At 34.4% G+C, this 23,617-nt stretch overlaps 1 protein-coding gene across 1 annotated transcript in view; it reads left to right on the top strand.

The window, feature by feature from the left end:
* LOC109094976 (vinexin-like) overlaps nt 1-23,617 on the top strand; it is a 37,581-nt gene that overhangs the window by 11,633 nt on the left and 2,331 nt on the right. Inside the window, exons 2-18 of the mRNA XM_042762653.1 lie at nt 2,810-2,872; nt 4,015-4,212; nt 5,337-5,409; nt 5,626-5,767; nt 6,338-6,399; nt 7,663-7,686; nt 7,936-8,029; nt 8,172-8,265; nt 13,681-13,755; nt 13,973-14,083; nt 16,393-16,448; nt 18,906-18,941; nt 19,968-20,046; nt 20,143-20,189; nt 20,443-20,557; nt 20,634-20,759; nt 22,344-22,841. Coding sequence (XP_042618587.1) covers nt 2,861-2,872; nt 4,015-4,212; nt 5,337-5,409; nt 5,626-5,767; nt 6,338-6,399; nt 7,663-7,686; nt 7,936-8,029; nt 8,172-8,265; nt 13,681-13,755; nt 13,973-14,083; nt 16,393-16,448; nt 18,906-18,941; nt 19,968-20,046; nt 20,143-20,189; nt 20,443-20,557; nt 20,634-20,759; nt 22,344-22,841 — 1,842 coding nt within the window. The 5' untranslated portion in view covers nt 2,810-2,860. The remainder of the gene's footprint in view (nt 1-2,809; nt 2,873-4,014; nt 4,213-5,336; nt 5,410-5,625; nt 5,768-6,337; nt 6,400-7,662; nt 7,687-7,935; nt 8,030-8,171; nt 8,266-13,680; nt 13,756-13,972; nt 14,084-16,392; nt 16,449-18,905; nt 18,942-19,967; nt 20,047-20,142; nt 20,190-20,442; nt 20,558-20,633; nt 20,760-22,343; nt 22,842-23,617) is intronic.

Here is a 23,617-nt window from a genome sequence, read left to right as displayed (position 1 = left end):
CCCCTGTGTGAAAAGCAGAGGATACAGCATTCATGAAACTGACGGATATCATTATGGTCTCCGGTTCATAATTAATCATCTCACATGGAAAACACATCTCTAGGAGTGCTTGTTTCATGGTTTCGCTCTTAGCGGGAAACATTGATGTCAAATGGAAAGCTTAAGTCATATGAAACATTTCACCTTTTACAACTAACAGGTTTCAATTATAAACATTTTTTTGTAGAGCTATAGGAAAATGTTATTATATTTGAAACAATTTTGCTTAAAAAATTTTACCTTTTTTAATCATTTTTTTTATTCAAAAACAATAAAAACCATTGAATATGAAAGACCAACTAAAAGAAACTCTGTACTTAAGACTTTTTGGAAATTCCACAAAATGCTAATATAAAAAAAAAAAAACTGTACAACAGCCACTGTGACCAAACCACAAAATGCTTCTGTCCAAGAAAGTGAAAAAGCAAAACATGCAAAGAATTGCTGGAATTGTATCCAAGAATGTTTGTATTGTCCATGTGTATGATGAGAGAGAAACACACTTTAAGAGAAAAGGAGCAAAGCAAACTATAAAAAGCTTTTGTGAGAATAAGCAGCAGTTAATAAATAAACTTATACATTTAAAGCAGGTGTCAGTATGAAGTCTAACACCACTGTGATGAGGAAGAACAAACGAAATTGGGGAACAAATAGTTGGCCGACCAACCACATTCAGTACTATTTTATGATTGACAAAATTAACATTTCACAAAATTATGTCGTTAATAATCACAAGAAGCAGTCACCTATAATTTTTGTATGCATATATGTACACACACACACACACACACACACACACACACACACACACAAACACAACAAAATTAAAATATACATAAAAAAAAATAAAAAAATCAAAAACAGTACATAAAACATTAAAACAAATTAAAAATTTACAGAACAAATAAACAGAAAAAAAAAAAAAATAGTTAATTAAGATTTGATTAGAGCTTAGATAGATTCTCTGCCCGAGCCCGAGCCCGGACTCGACCCGACCCGACCCGCGGGCCGGGTCGGCCGATATTTCCCGCAACCGTCCTCGGGCCGGGTCGGGTCGGGCCCTTGATAAGCACATCACGTGTCATGCGCAGCGTCTCGTCCACTCGCATTCGCAGTCTCGCACGCGTGACGCATCACACCTGCTGTGCGTGTTGTACTATTCAGTAGCTTAAGTGCAACATGGAGCTTGAAGAAACAAAGAAAAAACTTAAAACAGGAGAATTAACTTTGAGCAAGTTTGTAGGAAAATCGGAGGTATGGAAACACATTTTAAACTAGTCGTGGGGAGTGACAACATATGTGTTGGCTTTGTCTCGTGCATAAAATGCGGCACGCTGCTTGCCTATGACAGCAAAAAAAAAACAAAAAAAAAAAAAAAAAAAACCGGTCTTAGGCCATCTTTTTCTGTGTTCATCATTGTTCAATCTTTTTATTTTTATTTTTTACGTTTCTTCATTCGGAATTTCAGATCCATTTACGATCCATTCAGTTATATCTGAATAAACAAACAACGCAGTTTACATGCTTCTTCCTTGTCGTATTATTCATTAAGATCATAATTAAAAAATGCACGCACAATTATGAACTTGATAAATGTTACAGATATGTTACTATGCACAAACAAATGCCTTTCAACTTACATGTGCAAAATTCAGAATTAAATGAATGTGCTGCAATTTGTACAAAAAGAGTCTGTAGTAGCATACGTGTTTTAGCCATTAAATAAGCACATTTAGTTTCAAGTTTAAGTTTTGTTTTGAAGAAAGATTTTCTTTAAGGTGAATTTCGTTTAGTATAAATTGTATCTTAATTTTAATACATTTTTCATCAACCAATTGCCTGGATTTAATACATAAAAAGCAATATAGCAGACAATATAATAATGACATGGAGGCGCCGGCGCGCCACGGTCACACATACACATTTAAACACTCACCGAATTTACAAATGCACATCTTGCTTGTTGCTCACACACATATTATGTTGAAATAACAATATGTTGAAGTAACATTATTAATAATAATTAATCTTTAAGAATATTTAATTGAATGCTGAATGTTGTGCTTGTTCAATTTAATAAAATTAAAACTTTAATTATGATAATTAAAATAATTTAATATTTAATATTGAGTGGCCAATATTGCAGCAGCACCTGCGTTAAAAAAACATGGCGCCGCCCCTGGTTATAACGGCCCACATATTAAAAATGGTCGGGTTTATATCGGGCTCGGGCTCATAATTACAGTGAACGTGTCGGGCCGGGCCGGGCTCGGACACAAATAGAACAGGAACACATGAAACCGGAAAGTATGTATTGTAATTAGGAAGGAAATGTAGACATATATATATAGTTAATTAAGATTTGACAGATGGATTTGCATCTTGATTGAACTCTTTGATGATTCACATCTGTGCTGAGAACAGAAAATGGGCTTGGTATTGATTATTCCTTCAACAGAAAAAAATGCATAATAAATATAAACATATGTAAATTACAACAGCTTTATTAGGAATTTGGCTGTATTACAGTATGTGAACAAAGAGAGTAGAAGAGAAGCAAACAGACATACTGTTTAAAGGGCTGACACTAGACAGAAAGGAAATATGAATCAGTGGCAACATGAATATGCTAATTATCACATGACATCATCTAGCAACATTTCAACCAGGATTTAGCTATGAATTTTTTTTTTTTTTTTTTCATTTTAAGTGCCTACATGAATTCTGCATTGTCAAGAATTGACAGTATTTTGAATGCTGTTTCTTTCAGGCAGTGAGTCTGAGATCCGAGTGATTACTGACCAGGATCCCTGCAGATGACATGCAGTCTCAGGTAAAACAAACTCTCAAAGCATCTGTTAAAATCGTGCTCTCTGCGTTTCTCAAACCGCTACACCCATGTTAATGTGAGGTGCTTTGCACTTGTACTTATTTATGATCCTTGGCAGCTCCTGGGCCATTCAGCATCACCTCAGAAGACGCCCTGGAACCACAGAAAGAAACAGCTTCTTACACAATGATAGGAGGAGAGAAAGAGAGAGCTAGACTAGACATGGATTTCCATGAAAAAGCCCCAGTCGCTGTTCCTCAGTTCACAAAGGCATCTCCATGATTTAACAAGATACAGTTCTACCATCTGTGAGAACACAGGGATCTTCCCATGACCCCTAGAGTTCACATGCAGAGGGGGGTCATTATTTAGCTCACAGAGAGAGCAGAAAGTGAGGGATGGTGGGGTTCGAGTCAAGAGGAAGAGGAAACGAGGTCAGGGAGATGTTTTGCAATGCAGAACGTACTCAGTAATGTTAACTTGCTCTGGTGAACTCTTCATGACCGTGTTGGCCGAGAGTCACACCTGAGGGACCTTGCTACTGTAAAACAGGGCCCTGGTTTCTACTGTTGTGGCCCCTCAAACTAAGCTCACGAAGGGTCCTTTTTATGTAAGAGGGTTAAACATCTTCAAGCTAAAAGGGAGTTTGTTTTGATACTTTGAATGGGCAGGAAATAGAGCTGACAAGAGAAGAGATTTATCATTACAAAATTAGTGCAAAGTTCCGAAATCTCCAAAAACCAGTCACTGGCAAAAAATATAATATAATATAATGTAATATAATATAATAGTAAATTAATTTTGAACAGAAACCAAAATTAAAGTTTTCATTTAGCTGAAAACTGAAACAGAAAATATTGCAGCAATTAAATTTGGGTAACTGGGTAATTGAAATTTATCAGGTGATCAATTGAACAAAGTTCTTCTGCAATGAATGTGCTAGCAAAAGCATATTTTTTGTTCATGGTGAAGTGCGTCCACAGTGTTGTAGCTTGTACACATTATGTGCATAAAACAGATGCTGAAACAGTTAAAATGTGTCATCAACAATTTTAGCCTAGCAAACTATCTGGTTTTCTTTTCTTTTCTTTTTTTGCAGTTTTTTGGCAATTATAATCTATAATAAATCTCTTTTTTTCTCTCAGAAAAGAGTGGAGGTGCATGAACATCTCAATGGCTCGCGGATCATTTTCTCGGACGAGGCTCTTCCCGGCAGTGGATCCAGACAGCACTTCATGACTCCGGATATGACCCAGGAAGTAGTCGTAATCTCTCCTGGTCTTCCTACACCTCCCTCGAGTCCGTTCCACAACAGTTCAGCCCCTGCGTCGTCACAGCACAAGGCAAGAGCACAGCTGTAACACATTATTCCACATGTGTGTTGAGAACTGTATTATTCATATGCTCTGGGATCCAAAGATCTAAAACCACATTAAAAATCCAGGATTCCAAATCTAATTTAAACTTGAAAATAAACTGATAGTTTTAAGATTAAAAACAAAGATTAAAAAATAAAGATAAAATAAATAAATGTTTAAGAAATGTTTAAGATTCTGTAGCTTTAGAGGAGACTACATTTAAATGTAAATAATAATAAAAATATAAATAATAAAAAAACATTAAAACATTAAAAGGGACATTCTAAACACTCATACTTTCTTATATGTATGTAAAAAATTAGTTTCAGATCTATTCAGATCAACTCAACACTAAACTTTTCCACATTATGCTTTGTTTGAGTAGCACTGACACACAATGTTGTTTTTAACTTAAATTAAAACTTAAATAAGTAAAAAAGAAATAGTAGATGAAAAACTTGAACATAAAAAAAATGAAAATAGAAATGTTGCTTTGGAAATGAACTGAAATAAAATAAGCTGAAATACTACAATTAATATAACTAAAACAGAAATAAAAAAATTATATTATATAAATTATATTATATGAATTATATTTGTTATTTATAATAACAATAAAAATGATTAAAATGTAACAAATTAACAATTAAAATATGAAAATGAAAATGGAACATATTAAATTTAAAACTAATTCAAAATATTAATATATAATAGTAATTAATACTAAAATAACACTGACATTATTACACACTGACTTGGACTGAATGTGTGCAGCTGCATAACTTATATTTTTCTGCCCCCTTGTGGTGACAATTACAAAGGGACTCTTATAATACAGTATGTTAATCCTGTTTACAATAACTTGAAACACATTTTTTTCTTCTTCTTATTTATTATATAGTGTCCCCAAACTAAGTATTCGGACACATAAACCACACTTTGAATGCGTTCTCAACATATAACAAGCTATCACTTCAAGCCAAGTTTTTGGGTCACTTTTTACAAAGTATAACTGATGATTCCTATCTTCCTACCTGTATTCTCTTTAATTCACTATTAAAATGTGATAGTCATATACTGTATCTCTGACTGTGCACTAATGTTTCCAGCAAGTCGCAGAGGTCAACGGAGGTGGATTCACACCAGGTTTCGGATCCTACTATGGGCCAACTCAGACAAATGGTAACAAACATTTGATTAGTTTTGACATTTTTTGACTAAATTATAAGAATTCCTATGTGTGTTTTATTTGTGATTATAAGTATATGTAACTGTTTCTGTGCTTGAATGGGAAGAAATTGGAACATTTGAAAGTAGAATTGAAAATATTTTTCATGTATTATATTAATATTTTGTGCAATTCCATATGTGTTAAGTTGTCATCTCTCTGTCTTTTAGTTGGATTATCCAATGGTGGGATACAGACCAGAGGTTCTGCCACTTTACCCAGGATGTCTGGCTCCCGAGAGGAGCGCTTAATCAAGTTCTCTGGAATAGGTCCTGTGGATGAGACAGGCATGCCAATCGCCTCCCGATCCATGTGTCACACCTACAGTCAGTTTATTACAATACATCAAATCCATGGCTATTGTTTCTGTTATCTGAAAATCAATACAAATATAGCACCTCAAAACAATGTCTTTGTCATTTGAAATTAAAAAAACACTGAATATGTCATAAAAAACAAATATATTTATATTTCAGCTAGAAAAAAATATAAAGGCAATATATATATATATATATATATATATATACAAAACTACAAGACATGTTCAAAATATAATAAAATAAAACATTCAAGATATATTCTCTGAAGAAGAATGGTAATATTATATGCAGTTTTGCTTCTCGAGAGAATCTATCTTGTTTCAAAAACGCTAGTACATAATAAAATAAATGCATTTTTTGCACTTTTTTACATGCTTTATACATCAGTATTTGAATTTTAGAATTATATTAGATTAATTGTTTAGCTTTTTATTCTGACATTTTACTCGTAAACAAGACAAAAATATTGATTAGAGGTATTTTTTTAAAAGAGTTTGTGCAATTATGATTTGTTTTTGTTTTGAACAATGCATTTTTGTCTTTCGCAACCCTTTCACCAGAGCGTAAACAAGCCCAAGGACTGGTATAGGAGCATGTTTAGACAAATCCACAAGAAACCAGAGGGTATGTGCTCAACTCCTATCTCTCTCTCTCTGAAACAATGAGGAAATTCCTCTCCGTTATTGTCTGTCATATTCTGCACTGATCCAGAAAGAATCAAGCCAAAGTCTGGGTGGAAATTTTAGACTTCCTTTCTTGAACATTGTTTAATCTTTCACCACATGTGGAACTCAATGAGAAAGTCCACAAGTGACCCATTGAAAGTGGAACCAGATAAGATTCAAAATACTGCACTGTGCCTTACCTTCATCAGTGAGTTTAGATTTCAAACTCACAAAAATGTAAAGAGCACAAACTTCTTATTGTAAACAACAATGAAACTGGTTGTAGATGGTTTAGACAACAGCAGCTGCAACACAAACACCTGCTGAAATTTATACAGTGATTTACCTCACAAAACTTCACAAAATCCTCTAGGATATTTGGCCAGAGTCCTGCACTTGATTAATGTACAGAAGTTTTCCATATAAAAACCATAACAGAATCAGACCTATCATTTGGTAATATTACATGGTATATGGTCTTTCAATGTTTTTTATAGACACCATGTTTGACTCAGACTTACTGAGCTTATAGAAATAAAGAAGTTAATAGCAGGCTGTCATGTGGTAATCTTACATGGTATATGGTCTTTAAATAGTAGCCTATAGTAAGTAGTTCATTTAAATGTCACTTTTATCCAAAGAGACTTACAGTACAATTATTACACAGTCATTGTTTGATGAACAGAGAGCTAAAAACTGCATAGAAGTATTTTGTAACATTTTACGGTTTCCTTGCTATTCAGCACATGTACTTATTATAGTAATAACAGTAAATTAAGCAGAATTACAAGCAGCTATCAAACCTAACTCTAACCATATAGTAAGTGAATGTTAATTGTAAATGTTTTAAGTAATATTATTCAATACTTAATTGTATAATAACACTTTAGTAAGAACACCTTAAAATAAAGTGTAACCAAAAACTCTCACTGATGTCAAACTTACAATTCTACACTACTTAAAAGATTAAAGCTAAGCATAAAAAAAGTTAGTCATAAGATCATAAGTGTTTTTAAAGATTAACAAAAAACATAAATTCAAATTTAAAAAAAAAAAAAAAAATGTGCCCATGATCAATATCATATCAATAAAAAAAAAAAAATCATGTATGTTTAACCAATTATCAAAACTAAAGCAATATATCATGTATGTGTAATTAGTTAGTAAACCTAATTTAGTGTCATTTCTTCTAATTTAATTTTGTGTGTTTTTACTCCTGTAGAGTCTGAGTTTGACTGGAGAGAAAGTAAGTAGCTAAATGCTTGCATTTTATATGAAAATATTATCCTTATTTTACGGGTTTGTGTTCTGTAACTACTACAGCCAGACAGAATTGTGCTGCAGTTACTGTATGTGTTTTATAGTTATTTGTGCCTGATGAAATTGTTCAAGCTTTGTATTTGATGTATTTAGATAAAGAAATTATTCTCATTTTGAATAATAGTGTGAAACATCTATAAGCTCTCATTAATATGTCTTTTCTCAATGGCAACAGGGAAGCTGTCATCATCTCCTCCCCCAGATTCTGGCCAGCAGGACAGGCGCTCAGACCCCTTCACCCTCACCCCGCACGGAGCCCTGCCCGACTGGTGAGAGAGAGAGAGAGAGAGAGAGAGAGAGAGAGAGAGAGAGAGAGGAGTTATACGGGCACTGGGCAGGTTAAGATCTGTTTCTGCAAGAATCAGCAATGATTGCGTAGTAAAGTGGCCTCTGTGTGTGTGTGTGTTACAGGGCTGATCTGGGCGACACAGGGAAGCACCCAGAACCCAAGAGTATTTTTGACTTTGAGCCTGGAAAAGGAGCAGCAGTAGAGGACCGTAGTCAGGTAAGAGACAGCTGTCATTAACCATCACCTGAACTTCTGACAATCTCTCTATGCAGTTTAATGCAAAAAGGCTGAAGCTGGTTTGTGTATTGTAATATGTGACCCTGGACCACAAAACCAGTCTTAAGTCGCTGGGGTATATTTGTAGCAATAGCCAAAAATACATTGTATTGGTCAAAATTATTGATTTTTCTTTTATGCCAAAAATCATTAAGTAAATATCATGTTCCATGAAGATATATTGTAAATTTCCCACTGTAAATATATCAAAACTAAATTTTTGATTAGGAATATGCATTGCTAAGAACTTCATTTCGACAACTTTAAAGGCAGTTTTCTCAATATTATGATGTTTTGCACCCTCAGATTTTCAAATAGTTGTATCTCTGCCAAATATTGTCATATCCTACAAACCATACATCAATGAAAAGCTTTCAGATGCATCATTCAGCTTTCAGGTGATGTATAAATCTCAACTTTAAAAAATTGACCCTTATGACTGGTTTTGTGGTCCAGGGTCACATATATCGTTTGAGCCAAAAGGCATCCAGATGGCCAGGCACGGCGCCAGAATTTTTTCTCTACCGGTGCTAAGGGGAGGCTAAACCAATATGTGGGGGTGCTAAGAAAATAAATGATATTGATGACGTCAGAGTTACTTCATAACGAAATGGGGCTGAACCGGGGCTATTAAAAATTCTGCCGGGGATATAGCCCCCCCAGCCCGGTGTAGCGCCGTCACTGCAGATGGCATGTTGTTACAGTTCTAAAACACTTTTTTTTTTTTTTTAGTTTGCCAGTTGTCTAAAGTATTTTTGTGTCTGTTGAAAGCCTTTTTGTCTATTGCCATTTTGTAAGTGGGTTAGACTGAACACTAGAAGTGGTGGGAAATCAGTACAGTACCTCAATGACAGTTACCTCATACGTAGGCCAGGGTTCATGCAAGGTGCTTAAATTTGGATTTCTGAAATCAAACTTCTGCCTTTTTTAAAAAAAACTAAAATGGACTGCATGCCACCAAAGATTGGCAGTGATTGAGAAAGTGCTATAGTCCTTCTGGCCAGAATCTGGGGGAGGAGATGATGACAGCTTCCCTATAGGCATTTAAGCCTATAAGGGCATATCAATGAGATCTTATGGATGTTTCATACATAAATTTAATGAAAAATAATGTATTTATTAAAATACATCAATCAGAATTCTTTAATAATAACATTAAACAAAAAGTTCAAACACAATAAAAAAATAACCAAATTAAACACTGAACCTATGAATTGAACCATAAAATCTTTAAAAATAATAAAAAAAACATCCAAACATTGAACCTTTTTATGTGAGGATAATATATCACAAGGTATAGTGGGGTGTAACTAAGTAAAAATACATAAATACAGTGCCTTGCTAATATATTCATACCCCTTTGTTTTTTCACATTTTGTTTTGTTGCTGCCTTATGTTAAACTGCTTTAAATTCATGTTTTTCTTTAATTTTTTCCCCCACAACAATGTACACTCCATAAACCATAATTGTAAAGCAAAAAAAAAAAAAAAAAAAATTTTTTTTAATCTTTGCAAATTTATTTACAAATAAAAACCTAAATTGATTTCATTGCATAAATATTCATGGGACAGTTGAAACTTAGCTCAGGAGCATTTGTTTTGCTTGTAGATATTACTACACTTCGAGTGAAGTTAACCTGTGGCAAATTCAACTGAATGATGATTTGCAAGGATGGCACACACATCTTAATAAAAGGTCTAACAGCTGAAAGTGCATATCAGAGCAAAAACCAAGCCCTGAGGTCAAAAGAACTGTCTATAGAGATCAGAAACAGGTTTGCATCAAGCCACAGTTCTGGGGAAGAGTTCAGAAAAAAATTCTGTTTTATTGAATTGGTCACAGAAGCATAGTCTCTGTTACCCTTAATGGAAGAAGTTTGAAACAACCAGGACTCTTTCTAGCAACTGATAGATAAGGGATTTGGTTAGTGTGCTGACCAAGAAGCTGATGGTCACTCTAGTTGAGCTCCATGATCATATGTGGATATACAGTAGGAGAAATCTACAGAAGGACAAACATCACTGCAATCACTGGCGGGGACTGAGGGTCTCGTCAGAGAAGAAGGAATGCTTGAGATAGCCTTAATGAAAACCCAGTCCAGAGCATTCAGAATCAGTACATTTTCCAACGGTTTACCTTCCAACAGGACAATGATCCTAAACACATAGCAAGAGTGGCTTATAGACAGCTCTGTGAATGTACTTGAGTTGCCCAGCCGCAGCCTGAGCTTGAACCCAATCAAATATTTCTGGAGAAACCTGAAAATGTGCATGTGCCCTCATCCAACCTGACAGAGCTTGAGATGTGAAGAGATGAGGAGAAGAATGGCAAATAATTGCCAAATGCTGATGAGCAAAGCGTGTTGCATCAAACAATAAAAACTTGAGATTGTAAAGGCGCTTCAGCTAAATATTTAGTTAAGGGTATGAATACTTATGCAATGTACTTATTTCAGTTTTTTTTAGTTTTTTTTTGTGACAATTCTGTTTTTGCTTTGTCATTATGGTGTATGGAACGTAGACTGATGTGGAAAAAAAAAAGTAAGTTAAAGAAGTTTATCATAAGGCAACAACATAATAAAATGTGGAAAAAATGAAGGGGTATGAATACTTCCGCAAGGCACTGTACATTTCAAATATCTTCAGAATCCAGTCACAATTACATTACTTTACTCAGAATAAATGTGCAGAAATTGTACCTTCAGGGGTACAACAGCTTGTCATTTTAGCAGTACCCTTAAAGAGATATCTTTGTATCTTATTTATTCCTAAAAGGTTCATGGTACCTTAAAGGTATTTATTTTCTATAGGATAAAAAGAAATTCTGAGAATGAGAAAAGCTTGTGTATGCATAGCAATTACTGCCATTGGCTTGACTTGACACTTTTTTCCTGAAATTCTGAGATGTCCTTTCATCCGTCTGTCTGTCCAAAAACAAGGTTAAATTCAACTCAAATTTAACAGTATATGAATTCTTTAGAATTTCAATTTCTACTTCAAATTCAATTTACTTTCAAATTTTGTAGAATGATGCTGTGTAGGTGGTTAGGTGTGATTAAGATCAGGTGTCCTATATATAAATATAACATATATCAAACTGTTTTCAGTTTGTTCTTGTAGAATGATGCTGTGTAGGTGGTTAGGTGTGATTAAGATCAGGTGTCCTTTTAAGAACGAGGTGTTTTAGTCTCAAATCTTTAAAGGGATAATGGACTAGTTGAATGTCAACAGACAGTAACAAAAAGGGTTTCAACAGACACAATAATGCTTTGGACAACTGGCAAAATTAAAAATAAAAATAAAAAATAGAACTGTAAAAACATGCCATCTTGATGCATTTCTGCAACTTTTCCCCTGTAAATCATATATTACACACTCCACCAACGCCTTTAAAATTGTTCCTTATGACTTGAGTCATAGCTTTGTGTGAGAAACAAACCAAAAAAGCTATTACTTACTGAAAATCCATGATCGGAAAATCAGACTCCATTTTTGGGACTTATTTCTCTGAAAATTCTCTTTATTTCTACAATCCGCTTGTTGCAAGGCCTCATAGTTTGACTGAGATTTCACACCTCAGTGTATTTGACTTTGAGGAGGAGGAGTGACTGCTCTGCCTGCTGGTTTCTATTTGTACTGTACATGTTAGTTTGGACATGACCCTCTGGAAGTTGCTTTGTGTCAAGTAAAAAAAAAGTGTAAAAATTAGTTCCTTAACATGATACAGAGACATGGTGAAGGTAAGAGAAATCTGTAGTAGTATGTCTGTATTCTGTAGTTGAACTGGATGTTCATGCTTTCTGTAAAGGAGAATATTCCACCAGTAATTATGAATCATTATGACTTTTACTTGGTTCTGACATCACAGAGGCCTATAATATGGTGTTATTTGGGGGTCATGAGAGAATTTGGATTATTAGTTAACATAAATTCTCTGAAAATTCTCAGATTAAGATGTTTGTCAGGACCCCTGATTGTTTATGACTGACTTTATGTCTGGCTCAGTGTGAATACGAGAATAAAAGAAACTATTGTTTCCGTCTTGTGATATGTATTAAACCTGTTAACCTCTTGTGTGATTTACCAGCACCAGAGTTTGTAAAGTTGTCAGTCTCTGTTTCTACTTTCATTCCATTTTTCCCTCATTTCCCTTAAAGAGACAACTGTCATCTCATTCACTCAAGACAGCCTTATTTGGTTAACATAATCGAAAGATGACTTCACTTATTTTGTCTTAGTTAGTTAACGGTTCTAAATGTCTGACTTGGCTTCAGTAACATTATTAGATGCCAAGATATGTGGGAGTGAGGAGTTTTCACATGATCCCACCTGTCTGGAGCACTTGTAAAATTGCAAACTGGATAACAATTAAATGAGGCGAAACACATCAGGTTTATACTTACATTGGATCTTAAGTTGGTTATGAAATGGTGTTCAGTTCAAACCTGTAACTTGTACTTGTAGTTCTTAAAAATAAAGTGTTATTTTAATATGACTGAGTGCGTTTACATGCAACTGATTATACTTAATAAGCTGACGAGTATCGCTATGTAAACGTGTTACACCTTGTTTTCCTTTATTTGCCTAAAGTCATGATCTGCTTATGCATAAACCGATCAACACAGCTAGATTTCAGCCCATTACCCTGATTTCGCCTGAAACACCTTAACCCTCTAATATGTTCGATTATTGAAGTGCACATGTGTAATATGTGACAGGAAAAACATAAGCGCACATCTCAAAAAACACAAAACATTTCTTGACCCAAGAAATTACAAAAAAAACATTGTGTTCATCTCATGCAACTTCAAATATGAGAGGAGAATGAGTCTGTGCAAATACTCCGGGCTTTTTAATGCTTTACTTAACATCACAACTCACATAACAAATGCAATTCTACAAGGAGAATACATGGATGCTAATGTTTGCACATAACGACCAAGGAAACAACCTGATTTTTGATGCAATATTATAAACGCAGTTTACATGCATTGTCAGCTTATTGATTTACATGTAAACCAATAAATCGGGTTATTTCAATAAAATACATTTTGGTACTTATCAGTGTATTGGTGTCCATTTAAACATGCTCACTGAGATTGCAGTTTGTATTAATATTTTGAATTAGTTTTTATTTTGTTATTTTCATTTTAACTAATATTGTTGAGTTTTTGTCATTTTAATCGCTTTTTTTTATGTGTCTATAGTTTTTGTCAATTTTTATTTCAGTTTTAGTTTATTTTAGTTCATCAAGTTAAACAAAATGAAAACAAGAAATGTTACCTTGGCAACTAGCTAAAATACAGTATGGTTTTCAGTGTGGCCTAATGATGTTGTACTGTTGTTGTTTTTCAGCCTCTGAGGTCTGAGTCACAGGTGCCTTCATATCGCAGCCCAGTGAAACCTCAATCCCAATCTCCATCCATAGAGGTGAGAGTCTGTCGAACTTCCACATCAGACATCCATCTGCACGTCTTACTTTCTGACAATTTGTATGTTTCTGGATTCTGGATTCTTTTAGAAATAATTACAACAGCCTACTATTACATTTGTTACAGTGTACAATCACGTCATTTTCTGATTAAAAGCCTAAGGTCTGGTTAAGCCTTCAGTCTGAAGATGATATTTTCATGTTGTTGTTGTTCAGGCAACGCTGGTGTCAGAGCTGAACCGTTTTGAGGCGGAGCTGGACTCAGACATTCGTGGTCTGGAGAGGAAACTGTCACAGAAGCAGCAGCAGCGGCGAGGCAGGGGTGAGGTACTGACCCTCCTATCTACACATCACACTCCTCATCAATACTCATTAAATCCTGAAACCAGTCTTTAAGCATCTATGATCTGCTATTGCACATCTCTAGTTCAGTACATATAGTGATATACATACACTAGCATTCAAAAGTTTGGGGTTAGAGTTTAATGCTTTTGAAAGTTTTATGTTCACCAATGCTGCATTTATTTGATAAACATACAGCAAAAACAATAATATTGTGAAATATTAATAACAATTTAAAAATATTTCAAATGAATGAAAATTTTATTTATATATTTTAAATGAACGATTTAAATAAGAACGGTATTGTATTTTGCAGAACTGTTTTGCAAGTCTTCCTGTCATTCCAGTTCGAATTCCAGTTCAACTTATTGTGATTTTTGGCCTGTTCATTTTAAACACACACTCATAATACTTCAATTCTGAATTTTGCCCAACAAATATTAAACAAATATCTACTTCAAAGTTTTAGAGAGTGAGGGTCATAGAAAAACAGAGACACAGCATTTAGATAAGACCGGGAGATCATTTGTGAAGTTGTGTTTGGCTTCTATATCAATTTAAAGCTCTTAATGGCTTTTAAATCTTTTGGACCTCTAGCCAGACTTTAGTTATCCATTATGAACTAACTGATTTCTTAAAGATTCCCACACCCTTAAGACAAGGTATTAGTCTTAAGCTTCCACTTGTTGTGGCAAAAAAAGTCAAAGAGTTTTTCTGCGTTTCTGGGCACCGCTGTTATCTTCAGGTTGCTGGATGTTGGCCCTGATCTGACAGCTGTGCATGCTTATCCTCTCTGTTCACTTCCTGTCAGCCGCCCACTGCTGCGCTTTCGTTGAGTCACGCCAATTTGTGCAGTGTCTGCTCTTTATATCCCAGCTCTGTTTATTTGATCCATTTCTAGCAATGTCTCTCTTTTTGTGATTCTTAAAGGGACAGTTCACCCAAAAATGATCAGTTGCCCTTCATTTCTTTCCAAATACCAAGGCATTTATTTGATCAAAATACAGTAAAAACAGCAATATTATTAAATATTATTACAAAATTCAAAATAACTGTTTTCTATTTTAATATATTTTAAACTGTAATTTATTCTTGTGATGCAAAGCTGAATTTTCAGCATAATTTCTACAGTCTTCAGTGTCACATGATCCTTCAGAAATCACTGTAATATGCTGATTTGCTGCTCAAGAAACATTTCTTAATATAAATTTCAATTTTGTTTAATCAATTTGAATATTATTTATTTATTTATCCTTCGATTAATTACAAGTTCAAAGAACAGAATTTATCTGAAATAGAAATCTTTTGTAATATTATGTCTATACTGTCACATTTGATCTGATTTAATTAATCCTTTCTGAATAAAAGTATTAATTTCTTTCTCAGCTTTGAATTAAATTCAAATCTCAGCTTTGCCATCACTGGAATAAATTACATTTTAAAATATATTCAAACAGAAAAGTTCTTTTAATAATTTTAATTATATATATATATATATATATAATATATATATATAATATATTATATATATTTATATATATATATATATATATATATAATTAAAATGATTAAAATAACGTAATAATGTAATTATATATATATTATAGATATAATAATAATTTTAGTATTTTAATAATTTTTATTTCTATTTATTGTAATAATAATTTTAGTATTTTAATAATTGTAATAATATATACTATAACAATATTGGGTTTTTACTTAACATTGATCAAATAAATGCAGCCATGGTGAGCATATGAGAAAAAAAAAAACATGAAAAAAATCTTATTTGAAATATATATTAACATTTTTTTTTTAAAACAAAAGGAGGTTTAGCAGAATGTTCTTGCTGCTCTATTCAATACAATAAAAATGAAAGTACCCTAAATCAGTCTCAGCTCCAAAATTAGCCAAATAAATATCCAAATATTTTATGTGCAATACAGACTCATATTCAAATTGCTGTTGGCTGAAAATCAAATTATTCCTTTAATCTAAAATTAGCTTGAATACTGCAACTCTAATTGTGTAAGGCATTATGGCTCTCCCTGTGCTTGTGAAATAAACTGTTGAAATCTTAACTGATTACATCATCAGTTCCAGCTCATTCACATTACAATGTAGCAAAAATGAAAGGAGTGTAGGACCCAGGGGAGTTGTGCGGCTTTCAGTGCAGGAATGGTCACCGCCTCTTGAGATTGCCTCCGAGCTGCTCCCAAAAGCTCCTATTTAACTGTGTCTTGAGAGAGTTCATGTGTTTTAGAGCTGAATGAAATTGTGATTTGTATTTACAGGGATCTAAAGCCAACACAGCAACCACAAGAACAGAAGAGAACAGACAAGAAAACAGGTAAGCTTCTGAGTTTACTTAACTATACTTTGGAAACAGATTTGTTTCTAAGCTAGCCAAATATGACAAGACCTAATAATAATAATAATAAAAAAAAAAACTTAAAAAAATATATTTTTTAATAAAAGTGCACTTTTAGGTTAGGGTCAGTTTTATTTTTATTTTTATAAATATTATGTAGTTATAAATGGCTTTTGTATCATTTGGATTAAAGTTTGGATACATGAAACAGGTGGGCAAAGTAGTTTCTTTGAAATGTTTTGCAGAAATATCTGATAATGAATCAGTAATGATGATGAAACGTGACACATTGCAGGAGTAGATTCCCTGTTGTTTTCACTGTCTTATTAAGGTCATATGACATGCCCGGCCTGTCTCCTCGTCTGATTGGTTAATTGTTGACTCTTTGGCCGGCGGCCCACATACCCGACCCCATGCTGAGCTCTTTGTGTGCCTGTACATGTGTTTGCGTATTTGTAGATGTCTCGTTCTTTACTCACATGCTTGACCTTGTTCATCCTGTTAATAAAGAGTTACAGTATTGGCTCAGTTCTCAGACTGTATTCGACACAGTTTAGATGTGTGCGTGTCCACAGTTTTTCTGCCTCCTCAAGCAGTAATCCCTCTCTTTATGTGTTTTTGACACAGCAGAGCTATAAAAGGCAAAGTTTGGTCCTTCCAGGCCTGTACTTCAGATGTTCATGCCCGTTCTGACACCTTTAGCTTCAGTATTTGCTCACTATTGGCCCGTATCTCACTGGATCTGACACATTCTTGAGATCCCGTTTCTGTTTTTCTGTGGCATGTTGATGGTTTCTGCCCCCTTCAGCCCCCCGCTGACTACCTCCCCACCCTCGAAATGCCATAAATGCCCCTGCTGCTACAAAAAGGATACAGAGTGAGGACAGTTTTATGGCTTCTCTCTTTCTGGAACGATTAATAACCCTGCCTCTATGGTACGCATTATATAGTAAAACTGTTTGTTGAGTTCAAGAAATCGCTATGCTAGCCATTTTTTATTACATGAACTAGCTCAAAAAAAATTGCAAAAAAATTTTTTTGGGGGGTATTTAGGAAAACTTGCCATATGGCAACACAATGGAAAATCTGTACAATGTTGATTAACATATTATCTTTTTTGATATAACACACATTGCAATTTTTCCCAATAATTTGTATAAATATTGTTAACATGACCAACAATTTCTATAAAAAAATTAAAAATCCCAATAATTTGTATAAATATTGTTAACATGAGGCACTTTTTCTTGAGCAAAATTATGATGTTTATGCCTACAACAAAAAAGAACTTTGCTAATGGGGTAGAAAAAAAAGATATTTTTATGTATGCAGTATTACGTTTTAAAGATGTCGAGTGCAGCAGAATCTCTCAGGTCTCTCACATATTCATAAATATTCCCATTTCGATCCTCATGGCTGAGACGGACCATCTGTTGTGTTCTATGCAATTCTTCCTGTCTTCCTTGAGTCTTTATTTTTATGATGTTATTTTTTCTGAGATCTCTGTTGTTCGTGTGTATATCAGCATGGTAATCATTTACAGTATTTATTAATTTGTGTATTAGTTGAATGTAGTGTTGTGAAATGAACGTGAATAGCTTAAAGCATTTGGTCTTGGAAGATAATAACAAATGTTTGAGCTCATGTTCATTTTAATTGCATATTTTGGTGTCTTAGTAAATTTGTGCACAGACATTGTTGAGATCTCCTCTGAAACTCTGTAGACACATGAGCTTACAGGAGTTTTATTTGGAGGAAAAACCTGAGAATTCATTAATTGATTCATTAAAAAGAAACAAACATCTGAGACGTGGATAAGATCTTGTTTGTTATTTTTCTTCCTTATTGGAAAATAATAACGGTCATTTTGAGCAATCATGTTAATATATTAGGGGGTGCTTACACAACACTGTTTTCAATAATAAACATAAAACTTTTTATGTGTTTTGGCTGTCCATTTACATGACAATGGCATTTTGGGTGCCTGAAAATGCAAACTTTTGAAAACAAGTTTTAAAGTGCAGGGTTTTGAAAATGATACCATTGTCATATCTGTGTAAACTACAAAAACGTGAATTTGTGAAAATGGTCATGTGCATGTGTATTATGTGTTCAGTCTATAGGTACAGTAAGTGTGCAGGTGCATAGTGTTTCTTTACAAAGTGACATCGCCAGCTACTGGCCTGGCATGAATATTACAGTGTTTTTAACTGTTTCAGTGAATCCATATGAACAGAAATTACTTTGACAGCATTTTCATCTGTATCAAACTTTTAAAAAATGCAAAAGAAAAACTTTCTGTTTTTTTAGTATAATCATTGTCGTGTAAACGAATCATAATATTTGAGCTTTACCCTTGCTGTTTCTTACAGTGTTTTGCTTCTGCAGTATTTGGGATAGATTTGTCACATGATTATTTTTGTTTTTCTTTTCCAGCTATCCCATAATCCCCTGCTCTGCTGTAAAGCAGGGCACAATCCTATTTCCTACTTTTGGCCACTCTTCTCCTCTCCTCTCAATAGACATTTCCTACCCTTGTACGAAAAAGAAGTTTATCAAGTGTGCATTGCGTATACTTTTTTAAAAAAACTAAAAATAGGAAAGTATGGCTTTTAGTTTACTTTTTATGTACATTCCAGAAATGGGCTTTATGACTCCTCAGAAATATACTTTTAAAATTACATTTAAGTATACTTGACTTATACTTACAAAAAGTCTAAATATACTTGAACTTTACTTACGTATACTAATATAAATAAACTTGAAGTATACTACTTCTCATTCCCCAAGACTGCTTCACCTTCTCCTCTCCTCTCATTCCCCAAGACTGCTTCACATTTTGCACAGTTAATACAAAGTAAATACATTTCTGTGAAATGAGAAAAACAAATGAAGTCAGTCAATGTTCAACAGGACTGGAAGCGTGTAACAAGGAACAGGATGGCGGTCTTGATTGCAGATTAGACTGATCTAGTCGTTTTTCCTGGAGATGAATTGAGAAAGACTCTGCCACTGTCTTGAGCAAAAAAAAATAAAAATAAAAAATAAAAAAGTTACATCTGATTAAATCTCCAAATTCTCTCACTAATATACATTCAAAAGTTTGTGGTTAGTAAGATTTTATTTCAAAATTATTTATTATTTTATGTCACACTTCACTAGTAAGTTTCATCTGTGCGGGAAGACGCAGTTCAGGCTGTGGCGTAGTGCAAATCCATGCAAATGAATGTTCCAAAGTGAAGTAAACTTCAGGGAGTAGGGAGCAATGAACACTGTGTAGGGACTATGTCAATTGGAACACAGTTGATGCATGGAGCTCTCTTCTAATGAGCTGATTATCTGAATCAGGTGTGTTAAGAGAGACATGAAAAATTTTCAGAGAACCACTGCCCTAGGGCATAAAAGTGCTTCAAGTTGAAGAAACACCCAAGAGTTGCAAGCTAACATGGGCAATAGACACAATTTTTTGATTTTGGTATATTACGAGCTGCTATCTTATATCTGGTCTTCTTTTTCCTCTACAGATTGCATAACATCATCAGACATGGATTTCCCACCTAAGAAAGAGGAGAGAAAGGTACAGTGTTTGGTCATTTTTCACAGCGGTGTTTGAATGGAAAGTACATACTGTATTTAACAGACTTTGAGAAAGAAAGCATGTTTGTCTACACAGATGAAAGCAGCGCGAGTGAAATTTAATTTCCAAGCACAGTCACCAAAGTAAGTAGAAACAAAAGACATGACAGACATTTCATTATTTCCTAATTATATGCAGAATTGCCATCTGTCTATAAAGGATATGGGAAAGTCCAATTCCCAAAATGAAAGCATTGCAAACGCCACTGTGATTAAAATAAATGAAGACAAAATAATAAATGGTTCCTTGATTTGTTTAGTATTGTTCATTTAATAATGTTTTAACATTTATAATCACACACAGCCATTATTATTATTCTTGACCTCTCATCCATAGGGAGCTGACCTTACAAAAAGGTGATGTAGTGTACATACACCGGCAGGTGGATGCCAACTGGTATGAAGGAGAGCATCATGGGAGAGTGGGGATCTTTCCCACCAGCTATGTGGAGGTATATCCATATGTTTGCAAATGAAACTCTTCACATCATCTTTTCACTTACACACATTACTATGTTTTCTTTCCAGATTATTCCTCCAACGGAGAAGCCTACACCAATAAAGTCTCCCACCATCCAGGTGCTGGAGTACGGAGAGGCTGTAGCCCTGTTCAACTTCAATGCCGACCTGCCTGTGGAGCTGTCCTTCAGAAAGGTGCCAGAAACACTGCACATCTGCACCACATACTACAACTGATCAGTTGATTTTCAGAAAATATTAGATTCCAAAGTAATTTTCTTTATTGTTAAGTGAGCAGAGGTGGAAACCTCTTTACTTTACGGCTGGTTTGAAATTAATATACTTCTTGTGACCTCTTCCTTTGGTTTTAATGGTGTGCTTGTGTTCATGGTTTTTATAAATTGCATTGATTTAAGTAAATGCCTTGATATACTCATGGCAAAGTTCTTTTTTGTTCTTCATTTAGGGGTAAAAAGAAATTCAAAATACCTTTGCAGTGGTTTACTGTTAGTGAACATCCAGATGGAAAACACACAATAACAAAATAAAGCAGTGAGAAACCAGCAGTTAAGAAAGCATCTGGTCATAGCGATGTGGATGTTTGCATGAGCTATGCAATTCTGCACTCTAGTCAAGTCACATCACATTTATTTATGTAGCACTTCATTGGACCAATTTCTTTAAAGTAAGCTGATTTGCGGGATTAAACATGAAAAACACATCTACCTGTCTACCTGTGATGCAATCACCACTGACCAATGGTAGTTTGAAGGTGTTTACTAGCTGGAGTGAACACTTCAGGAAAGCTCACTTTAACAAGCTGTTTTGAACCCGAAACAAATTTCTAACAAGCTTCACTTTGGCCTGATTTTGTTCTAAATAACGTCACACCAGTTCGTTCTTTGGTTTCACTTTTTGTAGCATGAATGATGACTGTGTAGCTGCCAAGCTTTTAGTAACCTTATCATGCTTTGATTGTAAACAAATCTGCATTTCAAATGATCTGTATTATTATTATTATTATTATTATTATTATTATTATTATTATTATTATTATTATTATTAAAAATTTTTATTCCAAACCTGTACATCATCAGTCATAATGCTTGAAAATACTCATTGGTCGCCACCTGCTGGTGTAATGATGTAACCTACCAAAAGAGTCATGAGATTAAGCAATGAATGAAACGGAGTCTTTCAATTAAAATGATTCACCCGGAATAAATTTTCTGTTGAGAGGCAAGGATTCCCACAGTATTGGAAAAACTTGCATATGAATTAGCCTTATTTTAAAATCGTGATATCTAGACATAGAAAAGTCATGTAAATGAATAAAATCTTAATATATAAATCTTAACATTTTAAATGTTTTTAAATCCTTACCCTGAACCATTATTCAGTAAATCATGAACAACTGAAAAAGTCATGGAGCTTTCGAATATTCTGGTAGACAGTATGGGGGTCTTAGTCAAATTTTTTTGAAAACCACTGCTTTGAGGCTTGAGTTTGGTAATTGGGTAATGAGTCTTAATCATGTCATGCTCAGACATGTAAATCAACTCTTTTTGGGATTGACTCAGTCCAAACCAACACAGATATGTAGGGTAATGGTTGCCTGGAACAATTATAGTCAATTACCATAAATTAAACCATTTAACATCATAATACCCAAATATTTGACCACAGAATGCTGTGATTGACCAATCAGCATCAAGTATTCCAGAGAACCATGATATTTGACACCAAGCAGCTTCAGCAGCTTTCTTCTCTGTGCTTCAGGGCGAGGTGATTGCCATCAGCAGACGTGTAGATGATCACTGGCTGGAGGGTCGTATCGCCGGCACCAACCGCAGTGGAATCTTCCCCATTAACTACGTCCAGGTCAACAAAATGCCCCGCACTAAAAGCAGTGATGACTTTCCATCTTCTCCCACTCTTAGCCCAGAGCCCCTCAGCCCTGGTCGACCACAGCACTCTCCTCTGTCTCCCTTGTCACGCTCCCCTGAACCCCAGCTTTCACTTCACAAACACTCCAGCCAATCACGCTCCCCTCTGTCACACGCACAGCCCACCGCACCAAAACAGCCTTCAAAGCACTTCCAGTTCTCGCCTGGACCCACGTCACCCACGAGCAACTGGACCGGATCGCTGCACGCTCACAGCCCACTGGAAAAGGACACCAGATCACCCATGTCACCCTCCAATCATGTGCTGACATCTTCACAGGGTCCGGGACTGCCAGCCAACACCAGCTCGCACCCTCCGTACATCACCCAGGTTTGTGTAGACAAACAACACTATGTATTTATGTGTGGCCTATTAATCAGATTAGGTTTTTTACTGAATATTTTGTGGTAAATAAGTGTTTTATTAAATTTAAGTATTTTATTAGTAAGGCCTTTTACATGGTGAGCATTGTTGTCAACATTGATAATAATTTTGAAAGTAGTGTTTGTGAAATATTACTTTAAAAGTTTCCTTAGTGAGCATTGTTGTCAACATTGATAATAAATGTTTCTTGAGCAGCAAATCAGCTTTTGCTGATTAGTTATTTTAATATTATTAAATATTATTGTGAAATATTACTTTTACAGTTTTCTTGTCTTTTTGAGCAAGTAAATGCAGGCTTGGTGAGCCGAAGAGACTAAATATAATTTTGAATGGTGGAATTTTTGTATTGTGGCAAATGTTTTTAATTTTAGTAATTTTATTTATATATCTCTAACACTTTTGAATTTCAATGTTTTTGGATCAAATGTAAGATATTTTATTATTTTTTCAATTTTTTGGATCTTTTTTTTTGTTTTTTTTTTTTTTTTTTTTTTTTTTTTTTTTTTTTATAAAGAAATCTGTACTTTTATTCAGTAAGCATGCATTAAATTGATCAAAAGGGAATCCTGAAATCCTAAAAAAAAATATTTTCAACATTGATAAGAATTTCTTTTCTTGTTCATCAAATCAGAAGGATTTGATTTCTGAAGGATCATGTGACACTGAAGACTGGAGTACTGATTCTAAAAATTCAGCTCTGCATCACAGGAATAAATGACATT

Source organism: Cyprinus carpio, chromosome A8 (assembly GCF_018340385.1).
Source record: "Cyprinus carpio isolate SPL01 chromosome A8, ASM1834038v1, whole genome shotgun sequence".
In the NCBI taxonomy this organism is placed as follows: Eukaryota; Metazoa; Chordata; class Actinopteri; order Cypriniformes; family Cyprinidae; genus Cyprinus; species Cyprinus carpio.
Note: the sequence above shows the minus strand (reverse complement) of the source record. Positions and strands in the feature narration are given on the sequence as shown.